The sequence below is a fragment of the Barbus barbus genome, assembly GCF_936440315.1.
Source record: "Barbus barbus genome assembly, chromosome: 8".
In the NCBI taxonomy this organism is placed as follows: Eukaryota; Metazoa; Chordata; class Actinopteri; order Cypriniformes; family Cyprinidae; genus Barbus; species Barbus barbus.
The window spans coordinates 27,725,934-27,747,359 of record NC_136736.1 but is presented as its reverse complement, the minus strand read 5'-3'; the positions used below and the strand labels follow the sequence as shown (position 1 = coordinate 27,747,359).

The window sequence follows — 21,426 nt, the reverse complement described above, 5'->3', positions numbered from 1 at the left end:
ATTGATTCTGTAACACGTGACAATGCTTACAAAGTCTTTATGGTTTATAGTTAAACTACATTCATTTAGATCTTTATCTTAAGATGTATAATTAAACACTGATGTTCTGTTAAAAAGTATTAGGCTATTCCTTGAAATCCAGCAATTAACATTAAAGTATAAATATGAAACACATTTTGACATTGGTAACATCTAACACACTTAACTAAATTTCAGGGGTGTGTCCACCTTAAGACCTTGCTGGGAATGAAACCGCGATGCCTAAATCACCTTAAGTGCACTTGCTTATACAACCCTTCTTCTTGCTTTTGGAAGCAGCATTGGTAATCTGAGCAGATTAGGATCTGCTGTGTCTTCTTAATCCCAACATGATTAAAATAGGATTAGAACTCATCTCCTGGCCTCAGTATCAGAGTAACTGCTCAGTGGCACTGACTCTGTCTTTCTGTCCCATGGAGAAAAGGCACAGCAATAGGGGTCACTGTGTTTTGAACTGTCATCATGTCACTTTTCAGTGACACTTTTCACTTTTCTCACACTGACAAATGCTATACATACGTATAAGATTAATGGGCAAAATTGAATAGTTTAAATATGTACATTTGAAATTAATAGACACCACATAAGGTCATTTTGTAAAGTAAGGGCTCAGTAAGGCCAGGGATTGGTTTAGTGGGTTTTAGTGAGTCTTGTGTAAGATTTAAAGACTCCTTAACAGTAGAGATGTCAGTCATTTTAATATAAATATATATATATATATATATATATATATATATATATATGGGTGTGCGTGTTAAACTGTAACTTCTAGTACAGTTAATAAATAGTTATTAATTAAACAGTGCATACTTTCACAATACTTTTAAAAAAAATGTATACTGTATGTATGTGTATACACACACATAAAAAAAAAAGAAATTAAGAACAGTTTTATTTAAACGTCACATAATATATTTATTAAAATATCAAACATAACATTTACTACATCTTGGCATTTTTATAGATTTATCTGTATACTAAATACAAAGTTTAATATAAGTTAAAGGTATTTTTTCAATTAAATATGAAGTAAAATTTTACGTTAGCCTATTTATTTAACTCTCTATCAGCACACAGCCTGTGGTTAATTAAACATACAAGAGCAAGCTACCCTTCACACTGCGCTGACCTACGATTTCAGAGCGAATCTTTCCATCAACAACAATAGACCCGCTATAAGAAAGTCTTACACAGCGTATTTCTGAAAATAATATCAAGATAATTCAGCGTTTTTTAAATCTTATTCCATGTGTGCTCTTGTGCAGATAAAATGAATATTGGCCATGGTTAGGCTACTAAAAAGACACTTGTAACATCAAATGGCATTATAGTAATTATGGTTACAAGTATTAAGAAATATTTAAAATGAGAATGATTAATATTTTAGGTTTATATAGGCTGCCATGCCATCCCAATCACACAATGTCTAAAAAACTCATTACTGGTGACCAGAGTGACTAAATGTAACTGTAATGTCTTTATAGTGCAGTATGCTTCTCCAGAGTCATCAAGAACCGCAGGAAGAGGATCTTTCACCCTGCAGAACACCATTAGCCTCAGGTCAGATGTGTTTGCACACTCTACATGATTTTCCACAGAAGTGCAAGGACCAGACTCCTAGCCCATTTCCTGGAAGATTGTGTGGTTGATTGGAGGTGGAATTAGTCAATAGTTAAGCTGAAATGTCCTCTATGCAGGGCAGGGTCAGGTTCAGCTGCATCCAGCATGCTGCGCTCAAATGCTATTTAAAGCCCAGCGAAATCTGTGGCCTTACAGGCCTAATCTTCTCTTCACAAAGATGCATTAATCTATGGCTTCAATCTATGGGGCTGGATGGCAGCTTTAGGTCCTGCAAGAGTGGGATGGGTTACAGCTGCATCAGGACCCAATGGTATTGGTGTGCCTCATCCTTGTGTGTGGGCCTTGCTGACATGCATGGCTCTCTGGGAACAGGACTTTGAGAAAAACAGAGTTTATCTGAAAGGGAGTGATGGAGTGGGAGGGGAATTGTGTGGAGATTGCATAATATTCGCCATGGTTTAAGAGAGTGGCTAAAGGTAATCTTAACCCTGCTACACCTATGATCACTCAAGAGTGAGATCATAGCTAAAGATGACTATTTTAGACTAGTGAGTTCTGGAAAACATAGAAAACAGAATAGCGGTTGAGTTAACTGGGGGAAAAATCCCCTCCAAACCTGATTATTGCTTTGGATTATAAAAGCTAGTATGTCTTTATATTCTGAAATAATAGTCAATTGAATAATAATTAATAATGTTAACTTTAAAGCATCAAATCAAAGTATGAAGTGTCACAAGAGTAATCTTATGATTTTACAAATGGAATATGAGTAGCTGACATTAAATCATTTTGCAAAGTTGAAGGTTTTTATTATATTTCAAAGAATCTATCATTTAAAAAAATAATAATTTGAATGCATGCAGTTTTTAATCACCTCATATCGAGTGACAGCACATGATATATTTGCACTTTAATGTTAGTACTTTTTAAAAATTAAACTAGTGAAGACAAAAAGTTCAGTAAAATTGTTTAAAACTTGCGTGACCAGTTACAGGATCCCATATGCAAAAAATTTTACATAAAATATGTACATAAAATCTTGATCATGATTTAGAAAAAAATGCATTGACACATTATGTGTTCTTTACACCATTGCAGGTTATGTACTGTGTCCAACTTGTCAAGGACAGAACAAATGCATAAGGGATGGGGCAAGGAAGGAGAGAGTGAGACAGGGGAGGGAAGAAAGATCAGACCTCCCCTTTAACCTGTGACAGCAGTAGCAGCATTCTTGATCCATGACAGTGAAACAGCAAGTGTTCAAGGTGTTCTTAAGTCTGTGGGATTCATCTGGAGAATTCACCATCCATGCTAAACTAACAGATGCAAAGGTAAATTGATTTATTCAATAGTAGTATTCTGGCATTTGTGCATTTTCCTGTAATCTATAAACCCAATTTAAGGAACAATGCAAATAAATACAAAGAAAGACATAAGATGATTCTTTTAAATTAACATAAAATGATTGGATGATCATTCTGACTGATGCAAACGATGTTCATTTAATGTAAATGTGCATTAAAGTAGTTCTTGATTTCAAAATGTTCTATCCTATGATGCAGATATGATCACTGATAATCAATGTTCGTGTGTGTGATGCAGTATATTCTGAGATACACTGTGACACGGGGTGAAAGTAAAGGTTGTGTAAATCAGGATAACAGTGGCCTATAGATCCGATTAAATCCTTAGCTGGACAGATGGACCAGGAGTTTTAAAAATGTAAATAGAAATAAAAAAATATTTTTTGTTACAGTTCATGAAAAACATATTTATAATATGCATTAAAGGTCCATGCAATAAATTATATGGATAAATATAATACCATGAATGACTTACAGGCAAAGTGTAAATATTTTAATGAAAATATTAATAATATTGGATGAGCCATGTTGAAGCTGTATAATAGCCAATTTTACGGTACGCACACCTTTCTTGCCTTAGCTCTGTCTTTCTACAAAACTATATTATTTGGAAGATTATTTTAAATAATAATAATAATTAATGTAACTATTTATTATTTTTAGTCATTCTGGTGGTTTATATGAGTAATAAGCAATGCAAAACTTATAGATTCTTAGTTTAATTTCTCATGTTTTGTGTGAATGATTTATTGCTGTATTATTAGTTGCATCCATTGTGTGAGTACCAGGAGTTGTCTGCCAGATTACAGTGGTTATTTATTGGTTTTTAGACGCATGAGCACATGTCCTCCTATAACCTATAGACGCCAGATCAGAACAAAACTGGTTCTCTTGGTTGGTCAATTTTTGGAAGCGGTTAGTTATATTTAGATACTGGGTTATTGTACACTAGGAAGCCCAATTATTGGCAATGTTAACTGTAACTTACTGTCATATTTAGGCAATCATATGGGATGAGATTCTATTTTAGGACTCACATGGCATTCTGTAGGCCTTCAAAAAAGAAAATGGTAATGTATGCGTTGTCAAATATGATTTGATACGCAGTATCGGAGTGATTTAAAGTGATAGTGTAACGATTCATCCTCTTGGATAGCTTTGTGTTTTTATGTTTTTGCACGATAAAATGTGTTAATATGGTCATATCTAAGTTGACTGAATCATTCTGACTATACACCAACTTAAGTGACTTTAAAGGGATAGTTTGCCCAAAAATAAAAATTCGGTCATCATTTTCTCACCTCCACTTGTTCCAAATCTGTATAAGTTTCTTTCTTCGGGTTGAACACAAAGGAAGATATTTTGAAAATGTTGGTAACCAAACAGCTGACGGTAGCCATTGATTTTCATAATATTATTATTTTTTTTCCCCATCCTATTTAATTCATCTGCATGTCTTCAAGCAACATCCCAGATTCTTTTTGAACTATGAAACTATGGGAAGGTTGAGATGGTCTATTACCAAATCTGCACAAGCCATACATTATTAGAAGTTACAGAAGATAAGGAAGTGAGGTGGGAAGAGTTAAGCTTCTCTGTTGCTGTGGTGACATAGTCTAGCTATCACACCAATTAGACTTGCAGCTCAATGGCTCTATTATACTGGAAAAGAGAGATTGTGATGTGTACCAAACAAAAACTGCAGCATCTGTCATTGCCCTTAACCTTTCTGTCACCAATTAGGGAGCCTATAGCAAAAAATATTAAGTTTGCTTAAATTAAGTTCTGTTAGATAAAATGTCTTCCGCACAATGACGGTATAGGAATATGTATTTCATACTGCTGTCAAACGATTAATCGCGATTAGTTGCATCCAAAATAAAAGTTTTTGTTTGAATAATATATGTGTGTGTGCTGTGCACATTTATTATATATATATAAATACACACACATACAGTATATATTTCGAAAATATTTACATGTATATATGTATATTCATATAATTTATATATAATTATTAATAATATAAACACCATATTTTTCTTATATATATGCATGTGTGTGTATTTATACATACATAGTAAATATTCAAGATTAATTATTTGACAGCACTAGCAGTGTGCTTTAATCATAGACATTTATAATAATAATAATAGTAAGTATCGTTATAATTATTACTATTAATTGTGTAATTAATTTTTTATAAAGGAATGAATAGACTTATTTAACATTTAAACTATATTTCACCTAAAAATGAAAACACAGTAATAATTAATTTCTCTCTTTTTTCTTTCTTTATTATTTATTTAACCAAAAATGTTTGCTTACCAGCATTCTTCAAAATATTTTTTGTTATTGTTTTTGCATTTGGAATAAGAAAGATTTGGAATAACATGACATCATTTTAATTTGAGGATCTCTTTAATGCTAACATTAAACAGAAGTCAACAGTGTTGCTTTGAATCAATAATCAGCAGCAGCCGTATGGAACAGGTGTGGGATCAGTCTGAGAGACACTGTCCTCCTTCGCCACTGCACTTAATAGGTTGGGGCAAGGTGACTGACAGCCAGCAACCTGATTGGCTAAGGAAAGCACGTGTTATGGTTATCCTACTTAAACGATGTAGGATGAATTTGAAATAAAATGAATATTCATGCCATAGTCATACTAAAATGTTGTTCTCAATTAGTTTTTCTCTATTATATTTGTTTTGATTCAGAATTATAAGGTAAATCTGAATTTTTAAAGGCAAATATATTCTAATCCAGAGAAATCTAAACTTTTTTTTTTTCACTCTTGTGATTTGTTGTGTTTCAGAGATTATTATGAGGAAGCCATTAGAGACTCTGGACCCTACAAGGAATCGGGGAGTACATTGTTCCTTTCAGGTTTAAGTAGAGTGGGCGTGTAACCATGTTCGGCACTCCATAGATTTCAGACAACCGGACCCCTGAGCTGCCCGTCAACCATGGATGGGTCTGATTGCACCCCTCTGCAGCGGAACAGCAAGCGTAATCGAGTGCATCATGTCAGGAGGAAACTACGCCCTTCTCGGATTTTTGGTTTTATCCTGAGCATCTCTGCCCTCACATTGTTCCTGTCTTGGAGTGCCTTTACTTTCACTTTGGGCCCATTCCCAAGATGGATGCCACTCACCTCTGTCACCAACCACGAGGAACTTGCAGAGTCAGTGCCACACAGAACTGTCCTATCTTCCAATGAAGAGCGTAATGTTTCGGCAGATACGCCCATCGCTATGGCCTCGTCCGATGAGCACAAGGGAGACTATCCAGAGGATCTGTTCACACTGGAGGAGAGGAGGCAAGGTGCTGTCGCGTTGCATATGTTCGGCATGTTGTACATGTTCATTGCCCTCGCTATCGTCTGCGACGAGTTTTTCGTCCCCGCTCTCACCGTAATCACAGAAAAACTGGAGATCTCGGATGACGTAGCGGGCGCCACCTTCATGGCCGCTGGAGGCTCTGCTCCCGAGCTCTTCACCTCTGTGATCGGTGTGTTCGTCTCACACAGTAATGTTGGCATCGGAACCATCGTGGGTTCTGCTGTATTCAACATCTTGTTTGTGATCGGGATGTGCGCTATCTTTTCACGTGAGATTCTCAACCTCACCTGGTGGCCTCTGTTTAGAGATGTCAGCTTTTATATCATTGGACTAATTATGCTTATCGTTTTCTTCCTGGATAACTACATTTCCTATGTCGAGAGCATTGGACTGTTACTCTGTTACGCAAGTTATGTCACTTTCATGAAGTTCAACGTGACTGTTGAGACTATGATCAAGACCAAATTACTCAGGAATCAAGTGGACGACATTGAAGCTCCTCCTAAGGTGAGTTGAAGTATTCCAGGTGAATTATCTGCTTCCCAGGTCAAAGGTGCCATTCTTCTTCATGTCTCCTTCCATTCCTGTTAGCAATCAGCATATCATAGTGGTTCTCACCCTCAGCAAATTTCCAATGGTGACACAGGATGACTTTTATGATATAATTAATATAATATAATCAATATAATATAAAGCACATTTACATTGTGCTCATGCTCTGATGACTTAAGACATGACAACATTTCTGCTATGTAAATATAGTGTGCAGCCAATGCTCACTGCTTTTTATGATGCATTTTGGAAATTTCTATGGATCTTGAGCAAGAACGAGGGAGCCGATTGCAACAGCAGTGGGAGGTGAAACCCGACTTGTTGGCTGAGAATCAGTGTTCCCAATGAAAAGAACACAGACAGTTTTATCACCTCTCTGAGCCGGATTAGGCATTATATCAGGTGTCACCTAGACGGAGCAGACAACACTGCTCTGACTATACAATCAGCTGAGTAAGACCAGAACCCCTGCTGCACAGACAGTGATAGACAGCAGAAAGAGAGAGCAAAAGCAGTGGAGATGAGGCAAGATGGAGTTATAAAGGAAGAAATCTGTTAAAATCTTTTACTTTCCCTTTTGGTAAAACCTGTGTTTTGTCAGCCAGACGTTTCAAGAGTTATTTTTGTCTTTTCCTGGCACAGTTAGCTTTGTTAATACCACCCTACAGATTTTTGTGTTTAAAGTGTCCATTTGTGAGTCTTAACCAGTAAAAATATTTCTTTCGAACAAAATAAATTTAGTTTGGAAACACAATTGCATAACATATAGATTATTAAAATGTAAAAGATGTATTATTATACAAAATGCTGTTGCATTTGTTTAAAACACAAATTTGTCATTGGGGCAAGAACAATAAACTATTATTCATTATATATTAATAGCAGTTTTGCAATCTTGTTTTAGAGATGTTTACTTATTTTTACTGGGAAACAATGGACAAATACTGATTAGGAAAGTGCAAAATTGTTTATTTAACTGTTAGACTGTGTGTGTGTGTGTGTGTGTGTGTGTGTGTGTGTGTGTCCGTTATAGGACAAACACCAAAAACTACAACTGGGTGGGCACTGGGCATTTTAGAAGTTATTTCTTTATCAAACGTGTTATTAATATGCATAAGTCTGACAGGCATAAGGAATGTTAATACATGCAGATAACTTTTATATTTCCAATAGCTTTCCAATAGGTTTTTTTTTTTATTCTCGATTTTCGTTATTATAACTATTTAATGAGAACTTACAATGGCCCCCAAAATTTATTTAGAAAAATTAGTCACATGTATGAATGTCATTGCATTTGATTAAATTAGACAAAATGTAAGCGCAAAGTGGCACACTGTGCATTCAAAACATTTCACAAAAAGGCATTTGTGCAGTTTAAAATATTACAGCGGTACCATTCAAATGAGAAATTAAGTATTTAGACACTTTCTGGTTGCCAGGCATTAATAAAATGACCTTGGGTCCAATCGGTTAAAAGCCAAAAAATAAAAATAGTATAATTTCTTTGGAGAAGCCACTAATGCTGTGAAATTCAGACTTTTTTTTAAGCAAGACCTAACTGCCCCAAAAGTGTCTACATCGTTTTGGGGCCACTGTATATTGACTCATTGCTGGAGGTGATATGAATAATAAATGACTGTATGCCATGCACTGTTGAATTAACTTGAATCTGGATATCAGTTTAGTGGTATTATGTATTATTAATAGTTTAAGAGGCCCATATGAAGCCAGTTAAACCTGTCCAACCTGCTGTGTTTCGTTCAAACAGCTGGAGTCGGATTTGTTGTTTGCAGATGCAGTTTGTCCCACATATGGAACACAGGTGAATCAGCTGACCGTGCTGTTTTGATAGGCTTCTTAGTTATGCACCAGGGGCATGTACATTACTTTTGAGAACAATTAGTAGCATGTTATCTAAACCCACATTCATTAGTCTTAGATTTCTCTTTGCTGGTAGATTGCTTTTTAAATGTAGGATTGTCACATTGGGAATATGATTTCAGAAAGCTTGTAAAAAATATTTTAAATATTTCATAAATGTCCCACGTTTCATTCAGAATTTATTTGACACAACTAAATAGATATATTTTTCACGACATTATATAGCACTTCACATTGGATTTTCACCATTCTGGATTAGATTGAAAAATGGCTTGGGTTTAGAGAGACTACTAAAATTAAAATGAAAGGTGGTAGAGACAGGGGTTGGTGTAGGGTGGTTGGTACATGTGCTCTTTGCTCGTTTAGCCAGAGCTCGGGCTAATCCAATAAGATGTGATCCTTTTAGTACCTCTAAGTATAGATAGGTGTCCTGTTCTTTTTAAACTGTGCTCAGATATGGAGTTGTGTGGGAGACTTTTGAATCACATTGTCAGATTTATTTTCGCAGAAAGACCTTTGTGTCAGTTAGTGTTTAATGCAGAGTTCAGAAACATGGTGAATAACAGCATTTCTGCTTGTGGTTTATGACTCCTAACCTGAAGTACTTTGTAATCCCAAATCAACTGCTTAGAAGGGGTGACGGCAAGTAAAAAGACTCCTAGTGCTTAGGGGAGTGACCTGAAATCTTTTGAGGGAAGATTGAACATAACAATTTTTTTCACTGTACTACAATAGACAATTTCCTGGGAGACATTTTTGAATTATGAATTACACCGTGAAAATTGACAGCAAATTTAGATATGACATTTAAGTGATAAAGCAGCTGTTGATCTGTAATATAATGCAAACATACACAGAAGTTAATACTTAGAGAAAAGATGGAATAGAACATAATTCCAGTCATATTTTATTTTAAGGTCCAACACTATTAACTAGCTATTAGGTACAACTTTTGCCTCAGTAAACTTAGAATTTCCTGCTTAATAATAGTTAGTAAGGTAGTTGTTAAGTATGTTGGATTAAGGGATCTTAAATATGGTTTTCAGAATAAGGCATGCTTTATAAGTAAATATCCTGGAAATATGCATGCTAGTTAATAGTGAGAATTGGTCCTTAAAAAAAAGGACCAATTTTTTTCATACTAGAGTACGTCGTTTTAAAAATGTGTCATATTTAGTTTTGTCAGTTATTTATGTGCACCTTCAATACTGTATTGTAAACTAGGTTTTTACATTTTCTGAGGAAAATATGAAGAACGTGAAGAAAATCCAGCACAAAAGTGCGATAAGAAAAACAGAAAAAAAGTTATTAAAAGTCATTGAATTATGAGTCACTGCATAGTATTCTAAGTTAGATAATATGTAAATCTTTGCTGGCATAATTAAAAGGATATTTAACTCCATATGAAATGTAAAGAGGGTAGAGTGTAACCTGGCATCGTGTGTTGTGTAAGCTAATTTCCGAATTCTTAAATGCCTCTGTCTCTAAAATTGGTCACCTGTTACCTTAAGCCTCTTTAGTGTGCTGGCCTGCCTTCTCTGGTTAACTACCGGACCCTTGCTTAGAGACACTGTAGAGGCAATTCAAGTTCCCAGATGACCCATATGATTAAACCTGGAATGAATCCACAGGATTTACGACTTTTTTTAAAATGGTCTGTCTGTCAGTATTTTGCACAGATGGTGTACAAATAGTTGTTGCAAAACTGAGCTTGATGTTCAATTGGATCTTTTGCTGGATTTGTTTAAAACAAAGATGATTCAGCATCTTCAGTCTCTGTTACATCATGCTGAATTAGCTTCATTAGTTAAGGCATCGAGCCAGGTGACTAACAGGAACTTTGTTCCATCTTCTTTGCTCTGATGCTGTTGTGATGTAACAGGTAGTCTACTTATCTAATACTGATTGATATTCAGTAGACTGAGTTTTATGCTATGGGAAAAGTTTAGTTTATTAATTTGTGAATGTTAAGTGAAAGCTTGAGGACTTAATTGAAAATGAAAGAAAAGTATGAATATCCAAGCTGAAAGTTGAGACTTTTGCATCACTGCTTAAAAAAAGTAATTTCACTTTGTGGACGTTCCTACTATATATTCAATTCAGTATATATCCCTGTATATATCCATGTTCTTTGCATTCAATAGATAATACTGTAATGGTGGCATTGCTTGGATGTTGGATCCAGCATGCTAATTGGTTCAACTAATTGCTAAACTGTTACTCTGCAAAGTTCATTAGCTGCTAGGACTAAAACTGCCCTTGATCCTCGTGACTTCGTTTTCAGCATTTGTGTAAAAGTACATGTCAGATACATTGACAAAGTTATATAAGACTTAATTATGTTTTTCACCCACAATCAATTTTTAGTCATGCATAAAGTTTGAAATTGAAGGTTTCACAAGGTCAGTTGTTTATTTTCTAACATTATTTTCTCACATGATGTCTACAGGTTAGAATTTAAGCAGTGTGTACACCCCTAGTGCAATATCTGTAAGAAATTATTGTTTTTTATGCAACACATATGATAGCTCGACAACTGAAGTCCAGACAACTGAAGGCCAAAACAAGGTCAGTCCTAATCTTGCAGCTGGTCTCTTTCTGCTTCAGGTTTTGGTCCCGGATAGCACTTAAAGGTCTCTTCTGATAAATGAAATGATCAGTTCCATGTTCAAATCACCAGTGTGCCCTTGAGAAAACTCCTCTGTATGCTACATATAGCTAATATTTCATTATGGTAGATGTTTTGAATCCCTTTTACTAGTAAAATCTTTTCTGGAGGGTTCTTAAAAGCATGAAATGGACTTGGATATTTTTTTCACGTGTACTAACTTTTGCATCTCAGCTAGTCACTTGCCAAAGTGGTGTGTAGCCATCAGCCCATCATTATCACAATTTTCCAGCAACTCCAGACTGATCAGACTGACTCCGAAACTGTGGGAAAAGATGGGATGAATGGGATGTTCTGAACGAGACAGTCCCTGCAATACCTGTGCTACATTATCCAAAAAATGCAGAAAAAATTAAATTGCATAGTTTCAGACCTTTATTCTTCTTAGTTCTTTTATCTTGTTTTAAACGGTTTGCTTTAAACACTAGTAATTTAACCTCATGATCTTGATTCATGATTCAGTTTTGAGAGTCTGGTTTTAAGGTCTCGTGTCTAGTCTTAGGTCTCATGGAGTACGATTTTTGACTTTTTGGTGCTCATGTTATGCTTAAAAGGATGATTGCCATGTAATGAGTTCTATAACGTGAAAGTGTAGTTGCATCTGCACTAAAACACCAATGGCAGTATAATATAACATTCAATTTTTTTTGGAGAATGTTTTGCAAGAAAATAAAATTTCAGTCTTCAAAATTTTATGTTTATGAATGTTAATTGCAGTATTTCATTGTAAAATTTACAAGCAATTTCTCAGTGAAAATAGTTTCTACTCCATTTATTTTCATCTTTATAATTTCTGTAACTATAAAGTTTTAAAAACTGTAAGAGAATAGCGAAGTTCACACCACAACAATAACGACACAGAGAAATTATATAGCTGGAATCAATTCAAAAGCCATTTTTTAGCTGATGACTGATAAAACCTAGCAGCAGGACGTCCGTTAATGTCAGACAGCTTCAGCGAGCTGGTCTCCGATTGGCTGACCTCTGCTTTAAAGCTCACTGAGCACACAGAGCTCAGCTGTATTTCCACAGGCATCGCTGGCCATAGGCCAGAGCTTATGTTCCACCTGCAGAAAGAGCAAGTCTGGGAAGGGAGGAACGTGAACAGAGAGCAAATGGCAGGGCCCGCTAATCACAAAGGAAACGTGTTTGAGCGCTCTATGCTCTACTGGGCTGATTAGGCTTAATTAAGGCTGCTCGTGTGTCTCTGATGAGCCAACCAGTTTTCTCATGAGGACACTGCTGGCGCTGCCACCTCACTGGGCAAGGGTTTTTTTGAAAAATAGCTTATTTGTACCATTTAGAAGCAGAGCTATAAACAATTTGAATTCGCACATTTTTTATTCTCTCTTATGTATCTGAAGAATATGAAACAGTTCCACAAAATAAATAGATAACACTTTCTGACTTGTTCTTTCATTCCAAAATACATATTAAATATAAGTATAATTTAAATATATAAATATTGACCTCAGAAATAATTCCTCAAAAAATGAATGACATATTCAGACTTTTTTATATTGCATGTAAATTAAAATTTAAATAAAATAAATTATATTTACATATTGTCAGGGTTCTGTCGTGTGTGTCATGTGTTCCCGCCTCTTGTGTCCATATTTGGTTTGTTTCCTGTCCTTGTTATATGTAATCATTAGTTAATGCTTGTCCAGCTGTGTTTGTCTCGTTATCTATGATTTACCTGTGTATTTATAGTCCTGTCTGTTCAGTTTGATTTCGTCTGGTCTACTCGTTAACCCCGGTGTTTCCTGTCTGTAAACCTTGGCTTGCCCTGCCTTGATGTGTTCAGTAAAGAATATTATTTGAGTTTACGTCTGTGTGTTCCTGTTTCCTCCTCGTGTGAGATTTTGAGGGCACGTTTTGTATGCAGTGATTTTCATCTTTTAGTTTCAGTTGTTTCTATAAACGGTTATTGATGGTATTTGAAAAATCCTACGATTGGCCGTCCTATTTAATAGAATTTAGTAAAAGCAGAAGAGCAGAGCTACAGTAGGTCTTACCTGTTTTTAGCTGTGCTGTGTAACAGCTTAACGTGTTCTTGGTTACCTGCATGTTGGGGACAGATTGATCCGATCTTTTTAAAGCTGGCCTTGAATGTCCTCTTCTCTTTATTAAACTCCAATGTTTTTTTTTTGTGGCATTCCCATTCTACTTATGAAATTAATTTTAATAAAAAATATGATCAGATTTAACTAATTATTTCATACTATTGTCTTTAATTATAGGAATTAAAGGGTGTCAAATCATTGTTAATGCAGAAGTAAATTAGCTTTATATAAATATTTATCACACCCCATGGTGATTTTGACCAAAACTCTCAATATTAAACTACTTTATGCTTATACTGTGGTATATCATCTTATATACAGACTGTGTATCAATATACAAACACACACACGTAGATGCGAACTCACCTGTTTTAGATCAAAATAGGTCACCTACGAGATTTGTGTAGATCCAATGAGAAAGTGTTTTTGGTGTTGGTGGGGGGTCTTTTTACAGTACCATTAGTACCAATTCATATCTGTACCTGCTTGTAGTCAACCACTTTTAAACGCTCCTGTGTGTTTTTGTGTGCGCGCTCTGGTTTCAAATTACAAAACCACAAGTTTTGTTTGTCTAAGAGGACCGAATGTCCACGTATGCTACAGTGATAACTGCGCTGGGCGGAATGATCTATCTAACAAACCGATGTCAAAAATAGATGCATTAAGTGCTGCAGAGTAAATTAAAGCACTCTTTTCGATGTGTCCTTTTTAAGGCAATGTTTTAAAAAATGTAGTTTTTAAATTAAATCTAAAAATACTTCAACATATTAAATTCATTATAATTTAATTGTACTTGCTATACTACTTCTGTACAGTACAGTACTGAAATTTGTTATAATCATCATTTTATAATAAATTCAAATTCTTGCCCCAATGACAAATTTTATAATAAAGTCAGGACCTGAAAACTAGGGAGTGGAAATGGCAACTGAGCTACTGAGTGATCCTCTGCTGCCATCTACTGGATATAATATGTAATTGTCATCTCAAAAGTCTTTGTTTTCCACCACTTTGTTTTTGGCACATTTTTTTTGTCATCTCTACTGCACATCTGTTAACTGTATTTATAATGTTACAAAAAGCTTTCTATCATTTTCAAATATATTAAAGTTGAAAACTATTTTAAATAGTAGTAATATTTCACGTTAGTATACTATATTTTTTGATCAAATAATTGCAGCCTTGGTAAGATTAAGAGATTTATTTCAAAACATAAAATAATCCTACCACCCCCAAACTTTTGAATGGTAGTGTGTGTATATACTGTATGTATATGTACCACAATTAAACTTAATATGGTGAGCAGAAAACCATTGCCGTTAACACTTTCTTATAATAAAGTCCTGATCATGCTAGAGCCACTGTTGCTGTTTGTAGGAGGAGCCAGTGATGGCATAACAGAATCAACAGAGTCAAGTGTATGTCAGGCACTTTAGTGGTGATAAAAGAATTGTATTACTTTGAAACTTGCAAGGTGAAATTCATGGTCATTGGAGTTAAGTTACTGTTTTGTGCAATCTGGTGTGCTGTTGCTTTGAAAACAAAAATATATATTGTGCTTATATATGACTAATGGTTTTATCATTTGCTGTACTTGTTGAGCATCTCTGAAAATGGCTTTTAGAAGGTATTTTAAAGTGTGGGGTCATTAAAGAATACCCCAAACTATTATTTTCAGGAATGTAAAAAAAAAGGGCTTTATTTTTACTTTTCATAGAATTATGAATTTTCTCTCTTTTGTTTTTCTCAAGGTTATCAGTGCAGGAGATGATGAAAATAAACTCTCGGTAAGCATCATCATCAGGACCCTTTCAGCACAACATACGTTACAATACATTTAGATATCTGAAGGCATTTCTTCTTTTTTCCCTATAGGCTAAACCCCGCCTCCAGAGAGGAGGAAGCTCTGCCTCCCTCCACAACACCCTCATGAGAAACAGCATCTTCCAGCTAATGATTCACACTCTCGATCCTCTCAGCGATGGTAATGTCCAAACACAAACTCTCCAAATTGACAAATACACACATTGACTCGCATTGAAGATTTGTTAAGTCTTATTAATAAAATATTTGAGATATTCTAGGGAAGTTCAAGGAGAAGGCATCGATTCTACACAAGATTGCAAGAAAAAAAGGAGAAGATGAGGCAAATGGTGTTGGTACGTTTTAGTATTTTGTGTAACAGCATTCCTTATTCATTCTACTTCTGTAATGTGACATATTTCAGAGTTAATTCAGGATAATCGCTGTAGGGTTGGAATTTATATCCACTGAAAAGTGGCCTTTCCATACCAACTCTGCAAAAGTATATGAAATGTAAAGAAATTTGGTGACATCAGCTGAAAAGTAATGCATTTTCTGATGAGGAACCTCTAAAAGAAGATTATAAAGACAAAGGTTTTTCTTTGGAGTCCTCTGTAACATCAGCAACATTTTGATATTGATTTCCTGGTAACGTTAATTAATACAGCCACATAAACAAAATATTTGCTTTTATCATAAGCATCTGCTGATAGTGTTGGGGTTTCTGGGGATTTCAGTGCTTAAATCACATCGTTACATATTGTAATAATAAAATAACATTTCAAAGTTATTCAATTCAGATGTCTGTTGTTTCGTTTTCTAGTGGACAAGAATCTTGCCAACAGCAGTAATGTGGAGGTAGAAGTCACTCCGCCCATGAATGGCAGTGCTGGAGTTGAGGTGATGTTGCAACACAATTAGATCATCTTGATATATTCAAATATATTGGAATCCTTAAGATTCTGATATTAAAATGTCACAGTCAATTGAATGACATGGGTTTTATGGTTCTAATCTCAAAGGCTGAGGAGGAGGAGGAAGATGAAGACCAGCCTCTGAGCTTGGCATGGCCAGACACACCGAGGAAGCAAGCAACATACCTCTTAATCTTCCCCATTGTCTTTCCACTGTGGCTGTCGCTGCCAGATGTCCGCAGAAATGTACGTTTGAGGTTTTTTTTTACTTCCATTTAATGCAAAATAAACTAATTTGATTTAGCTATAAAGCAGCTCTAAAGAAGAAATAAGTTTCATCATCCAGTTAAATTCATTTAAAGTTTTGTTCTCATCCGATAGTGTCAGTGCAGTCTAATAGATAATATATATATAAACATAAAGTGTCTTCTAAACCCCATTTCAGGCTGTTGAAACAAACGGACTGCTGCTATTTTTAAATATATGTCCCTTCCTTATTTTCCCCTCTGTCCTCTCTTGTTCTGTAGACATCCAAAAAGTTCTTTCCGATCACATTTTTGGGATCTATTAGTTGGATTGCTGTTTTCTCTTATCTGATGGTGTGGTGGGCTCATCAGGTACCTCATCTTCAACAACACACACTCAACCAGTTTCACACATCCTGGGTTTTTCTGTTATAATGTAGTTTCTTTCAACATTGTTTTTTATATTACTGTAAGTAATGCTCTGGCATACTGTATGTATACAATATGTCCGAAAAAGAAAAGCACTGCGAGAAAAAGAGGAGTGTTATCTTCAGTGTGAGGTAGTCATAGGTGAAGGTTGATCTCCCCTTATTATAACACCGCTGTAAATCTGTAACTCAGAGCCGCACATTAAAAACCAGCCAAATCCCAAAGCCAATAAGCTATTCTTGTTTTTTCCCTTAGAGGCAGCTGTTCTTTAGCTCTGCTTCAGCTCCCTCTATAGAAACCCATCTAAACTCATTGCAGTCAAACGTTTCAGGTTTTCCAGAGAGTCTAGAATCAACTATTACAGTTATTCTCTATCAGAACTAGAAACAACAAAATCACTTGTGCTTACTTAATTGTACTAAATCAGTACTCCCAGTTTCTGTTAATATAAAAGTTTGAAACCAGACAACCTTGTAGTAATTATAGGAGAAATACCAAAAATATCTAAATACATCTATATATATGTATATATATTAGGGTTTTCAAATATTTTGTTGGCCAATGTGGGGGCCTTTGAGTCAAAAAGGATGAGAACCACTGAAAAATACTACATTTGACCCTATACTTTTTGGATTGTTCTGGGTCAGATGTTCTGCTAAACCTACTGTAGTTTTAATCATTTTTAATAGGTTATATCAATAATAAGGTACAAAGACAGATGAGATTGATGCAAGGTCATGATAACCCTATTCATACAGTGTACTATGATATTTACATTTATATTATCATTGTACCATTTCAAAAAATGAATGGGTTAACAACAATATTTAATATGGTAACCTGTTGTTATTACCTTAAAGGGCTATTTCTACCTGATTTAACCCATAAAGTTTTGTCGGTATACAGTGGTTTAAAATAAATGTTGTTGTTATGAATTTTGTTGGTATGAATTGATGTATATTGGTTGGTTCAGTTAATGCATTTTGAATATAATTGAATAAAACCAGTTATTTTAGGTGTTACCATTTTTACTTTTACCACTTGTTTTTTGTTGATGTTATTGTTGCCTAAAACTAAAAACTGTTTTAAAATCGTTTTTGAATATTTATAATAAAGCTGAAATAATAATCAAAAATATTGGAAGAAAAACTAAAAAACAAAACAAAAACGTAATTTGGAATGCTGCCTTGACAGCTAACTGAAATAAAAATATTAAAAACAAACTAATAAAAATGACAAAAGCACCTAACAGAAGGACTAAAACGTAAAATTCAAATAGCTAGTTCAAAATATTAATACCAAAAAAAAAAAAAAAGAGTATACATGAATATTTCTAAGATTTATTTTCTCTGTCTTTATCCATCCTCTGTCATCTTGGATGGATTTTGTCACCAAGCGTGGCAGTGCTCTCTGGGATTACATTTTCTTACATTTTGTGCGAAAATAATTTTGAAAAATAGCAAAATCACTACAGTTACCCGTAGTGCTACTAGAGTAAAATCATAATGAATGAATGTAGGATTTTCAAACAGAATTTTAGTGGAAACTAGTTAATTTTTGTGCACATTAAACAGCCAGTGCAAATTTCTCCCACAGGTTGGTGAGACCATTGGAATCACTGAGGAGATCATGGGTTTGACTATTCTAGCGGCCGGTACCTCCATTCCTGATCTCATCACCAGCGTTATTGTTGCCCGGAAGGGACTCGGCGACATGGCCGTCTCCAGCTCAGTCGGCTCCAACATATTTGACATCACTGTGGGGTGAGAGATCTTCATCAACAACACAATAATCAACATGTAATTGACTACCTACTGTAAAACAGCATTTTAAAACATCTCCCTTTCTCTGTTCACTGTCCCCAGCCTGCCTTTTCCATGGCTGCTCTTCTCAATCTTGAACGACTTGACTCCAGTGGCTGTGAGCAGCAACGGCCTGTTCTGCGCCATCGTTCTGCTCTTCCTCATGCTCCTCTTCGTCATTATCTCCATCGCTGTGTGCAAGTGGAAGATGAGCAAGCTGCTGGGTTTCCTCATGTTCCTGCTCTACTTTGTGTTCCTGGTGGTCAGCGTAATGCTGGAGGACAAGATCATCATCTGCCCCGTCTCCATTTGATCCCTTTATCGTGCACGCCGTTGCTCTTTTTCTGGGAACAGACCCTTATTTATTGGGCCTCCGAATGATAACATGAGAGCTTGACCGCAGCTGCGCTGTGGCTCTGCATCTTTATATCCACTGAAGCCTGAGTAGCAGGGCTTTCCAAGCAGTAGTTTGTTATGGGAAATTAGTGCAATATTCTGCATGCACTCTCAAAAGCAGTACATAGAGACTTGATGTACTGTAGATTGTAGCCATTTTTAACACGCTGTATGAAGAGGATGGACTTTAAGAGCAAGGAGACACAACATCCAATGGGGAGGCGGACATCTATGGGAATGTCCACAGACTCAGGAAAGGACCTTTGGTGCAAATATGCAATAATAAATCAATCACGATCCTGGTACTGTGCTTTAAAGCTCATGCTATCTAAGCCTTGTGTTGCACAATAACTTTAAAAAGAAGGAAGAAACAAAGCTTTATATTTACTTTGTCTGAACGCTGGTCCTTTCTGATTGTTACTTGAGCATTTTCATTCTGAGTATATCATATCTTTTATTGAATAGACTTGTAGACATAGTCAGAAGTCTATTTTTAACTAAACATTTAGGACTAAATTTAAAATTTATGTTTTTGAATTTGAATATATAAACTTCTATCCTTTTGAATTACAAAGTTTTAATATAAACTAATAAACTTCATGTGATGCAAATGAGGGTTATTTATGGAAGCCCGTTTCCAACACTGAATAAAAAAAAAGGTTATTGCTTTTTATCTCACAATTCTGACTTTTTTTTCAGAGAATTGTGAGATATAAACTTGCAATTGCAAGTTATAAAGTCAGAATTGCGTGATATAAACTCGTAATTAAAGTCCAGTGTTTTGGGCGGGTGTGGGGGGGGAACATATCGATTATGATATGTTCTCAGAATTGCGAGTTTATATCACAATTCTGACTTTTTAACACGCAATTGCGATTTTATATCACGCAATTCTGAGAGAAAAAAAGTCTTAATTGTGATATAAAAAGTCACATTTACCTTTTTTAATCTTTAACTAAAACAGCAACATATTTTCGTTACTTAATTAAAATGCTAAAATAACAAATTAAAATGATTATAAACCCTATAATACCATCACAATTGTCCTAAAATAACACTGATAATCAGTGATGACACTGATTTGTCATTTATGCATAAATGAAACGGATAAGTTTTCTGTAATAGTACGAACACAGAATAACCAGGTTTATATATTTATCAATCCAATTTGTTTCAATCTCATGTATTTTAACTGAATATTACTTGTTTCGTAGCAATCATATTTGAACCATGCCCATATCTGAGGAAACTGCATTGAAGTAAATGCATTTTGAAAATTATTTAAAATCAAACAGAAGCAAACATTTAATAACTATGCCATGAGTGCAGAAATCTAACCCCTTTCTTTTAATTCGTGTATGACTGACAAATATGCATTACATTAAGTTCATTAGTTTATGTTTAAACTCTGTAATCCAAATGAATGGGACTTTTATATGCAATGTCAATGCATAAATCTTAAATTTAGGCCCAATATTTTTTAAAGTGTAGAACTGCAAATAATCAGTATCCAACTCAAAGATTTGGAGTGCTTGTTGTAATATTGAATATCATTAACCACATTAATTATTATTTGTAAATGCAATATTTTAAATGTTTATTCTCTGGAGCTGATGTTTAATTTGGCACGATTCGTTTGGAGAAATGCAATGAATGAATAGTGCAAGACATTCTCTGCTTATCGCTCTCTTTTCACAATCAGTTACAGCAAAAGCTGTCATGTCTTGAGCTGTAGGGTGTCTTCATCATCATCATCATCATCATCATCATCATCATCATCATCATCATCTGTCTAGACTATTGAACTTTTACAGACTGCACTGTTATAAGAGCTGCCAGCTGGTGTTAATGTGAGTAGATGTGTGAGAGAGTTCAGTGCAGTATCTCTCATTCCTGTCTTAAATCATTTCAGATGATGGAATGAAATTTGGAAGTGAAAGTACTAAAGGCATGGAGCACCCGTTATTCTTAGATAAATATGTATCTATCCATTCATAATTCCTGTGTATTTACATGAGTGATGGACAAAATAAAATTACTTCTAAACTTACACTAAAGCAGTATTACTTCAAGTACTGATACAATTTTATGTAATGCAAAATTGTTGAGGGGTGTGGCCAATATAATAACACAAATACAGTATGTGATGATATATTATTAATATTACATAAGAAGAAAAGGGAAAATATCACTTAAATGTGAGAACTTTGAGATGATGATACAGTCTTTAATGTAAATCTGTGAATACAAAAGCTTGCAATGCCATTAAAACAATCATAACTGATGTAAAGTCATATACTTGCATGTTCAATTGTAATTCCACTTCATACGCTTAGCTGAAA

The 21,426-nt window shown here is 35.0% G+C and overlaps 1 protein-coding gene across 2 annotated transcripts; it reads left to right on the top strand.

The window, feature by feature from the left end:
* Window positions 1–2,844: 2,844 nt before the first annotated feature.
* Window positions 2,845–21,377, top strand: LOC306873845 (sodium/potassium/calcium exchanger 2-like). 2 transcript variants are annotated; one of them, XM_079423347.1, is made up of 10 exons: window positions 2,845–2,951; window positions 5,803–6,835; window positions 15,247–15,282; window positions 15,371–15,479; window positions 15,580–15,654; window positions 16,122–16,198; window positions 16,321–16,458; window positions 16,740–16,829; window positions 18,483–18,649; window positions 18,752–21,377. In XM_079423347.1, the coding sequence occupies exons 2-10, from the start codon at window positions 5,954–5,956 to the stop codon at window positions 18,999–19,001; spliced, it is 1,824 nt and encodes a 607-aa protein (XP_079279473.1). In that variant the 5' UTR covers window positions 2,845–2,951; window positions 5,803–5,953; the 3' UTR covers window positions 19,002–21,377. The 2 variants fall into 2 exon arrangements, with proteins under 2 accessions (XP_079279473.1, XP_079279472.1); XM_079423346.1 differs by having other exon boundaries at window positions 2,861–2,951; window positions 15,571–15,654; window positions 18,752–21,371.
* The last annotated feature ends 49 nt before the right edge of the window (window positions 21,378–21,426 follow it).

Excerpts from the sequence above, each read along its gene's own strand:
- LOC306873845 (XM_079423346.1), top strand. The coding sequence starts at position 5,954 with ATGGATGGGTCTGATTGCACCCCTCTGCAGCGGAACAGCAAGCGTAAT. Across the intron at positions 15,655-16,121 it reads AGATGAGGCAAATGGTGTTG|TGGACAAGAATCTTGCCAAC; the intron begins GTACGTTTTAGT and ends TTCGTTTTCTAG. Across the intron at positions 18,650-18,751 it reads ATATTTGACATCACTGTGGG|CCTGCCTTTTCCATGGCTGC; the intron begins GTGAGAGATCTT and ends CACTGTCCCCAG.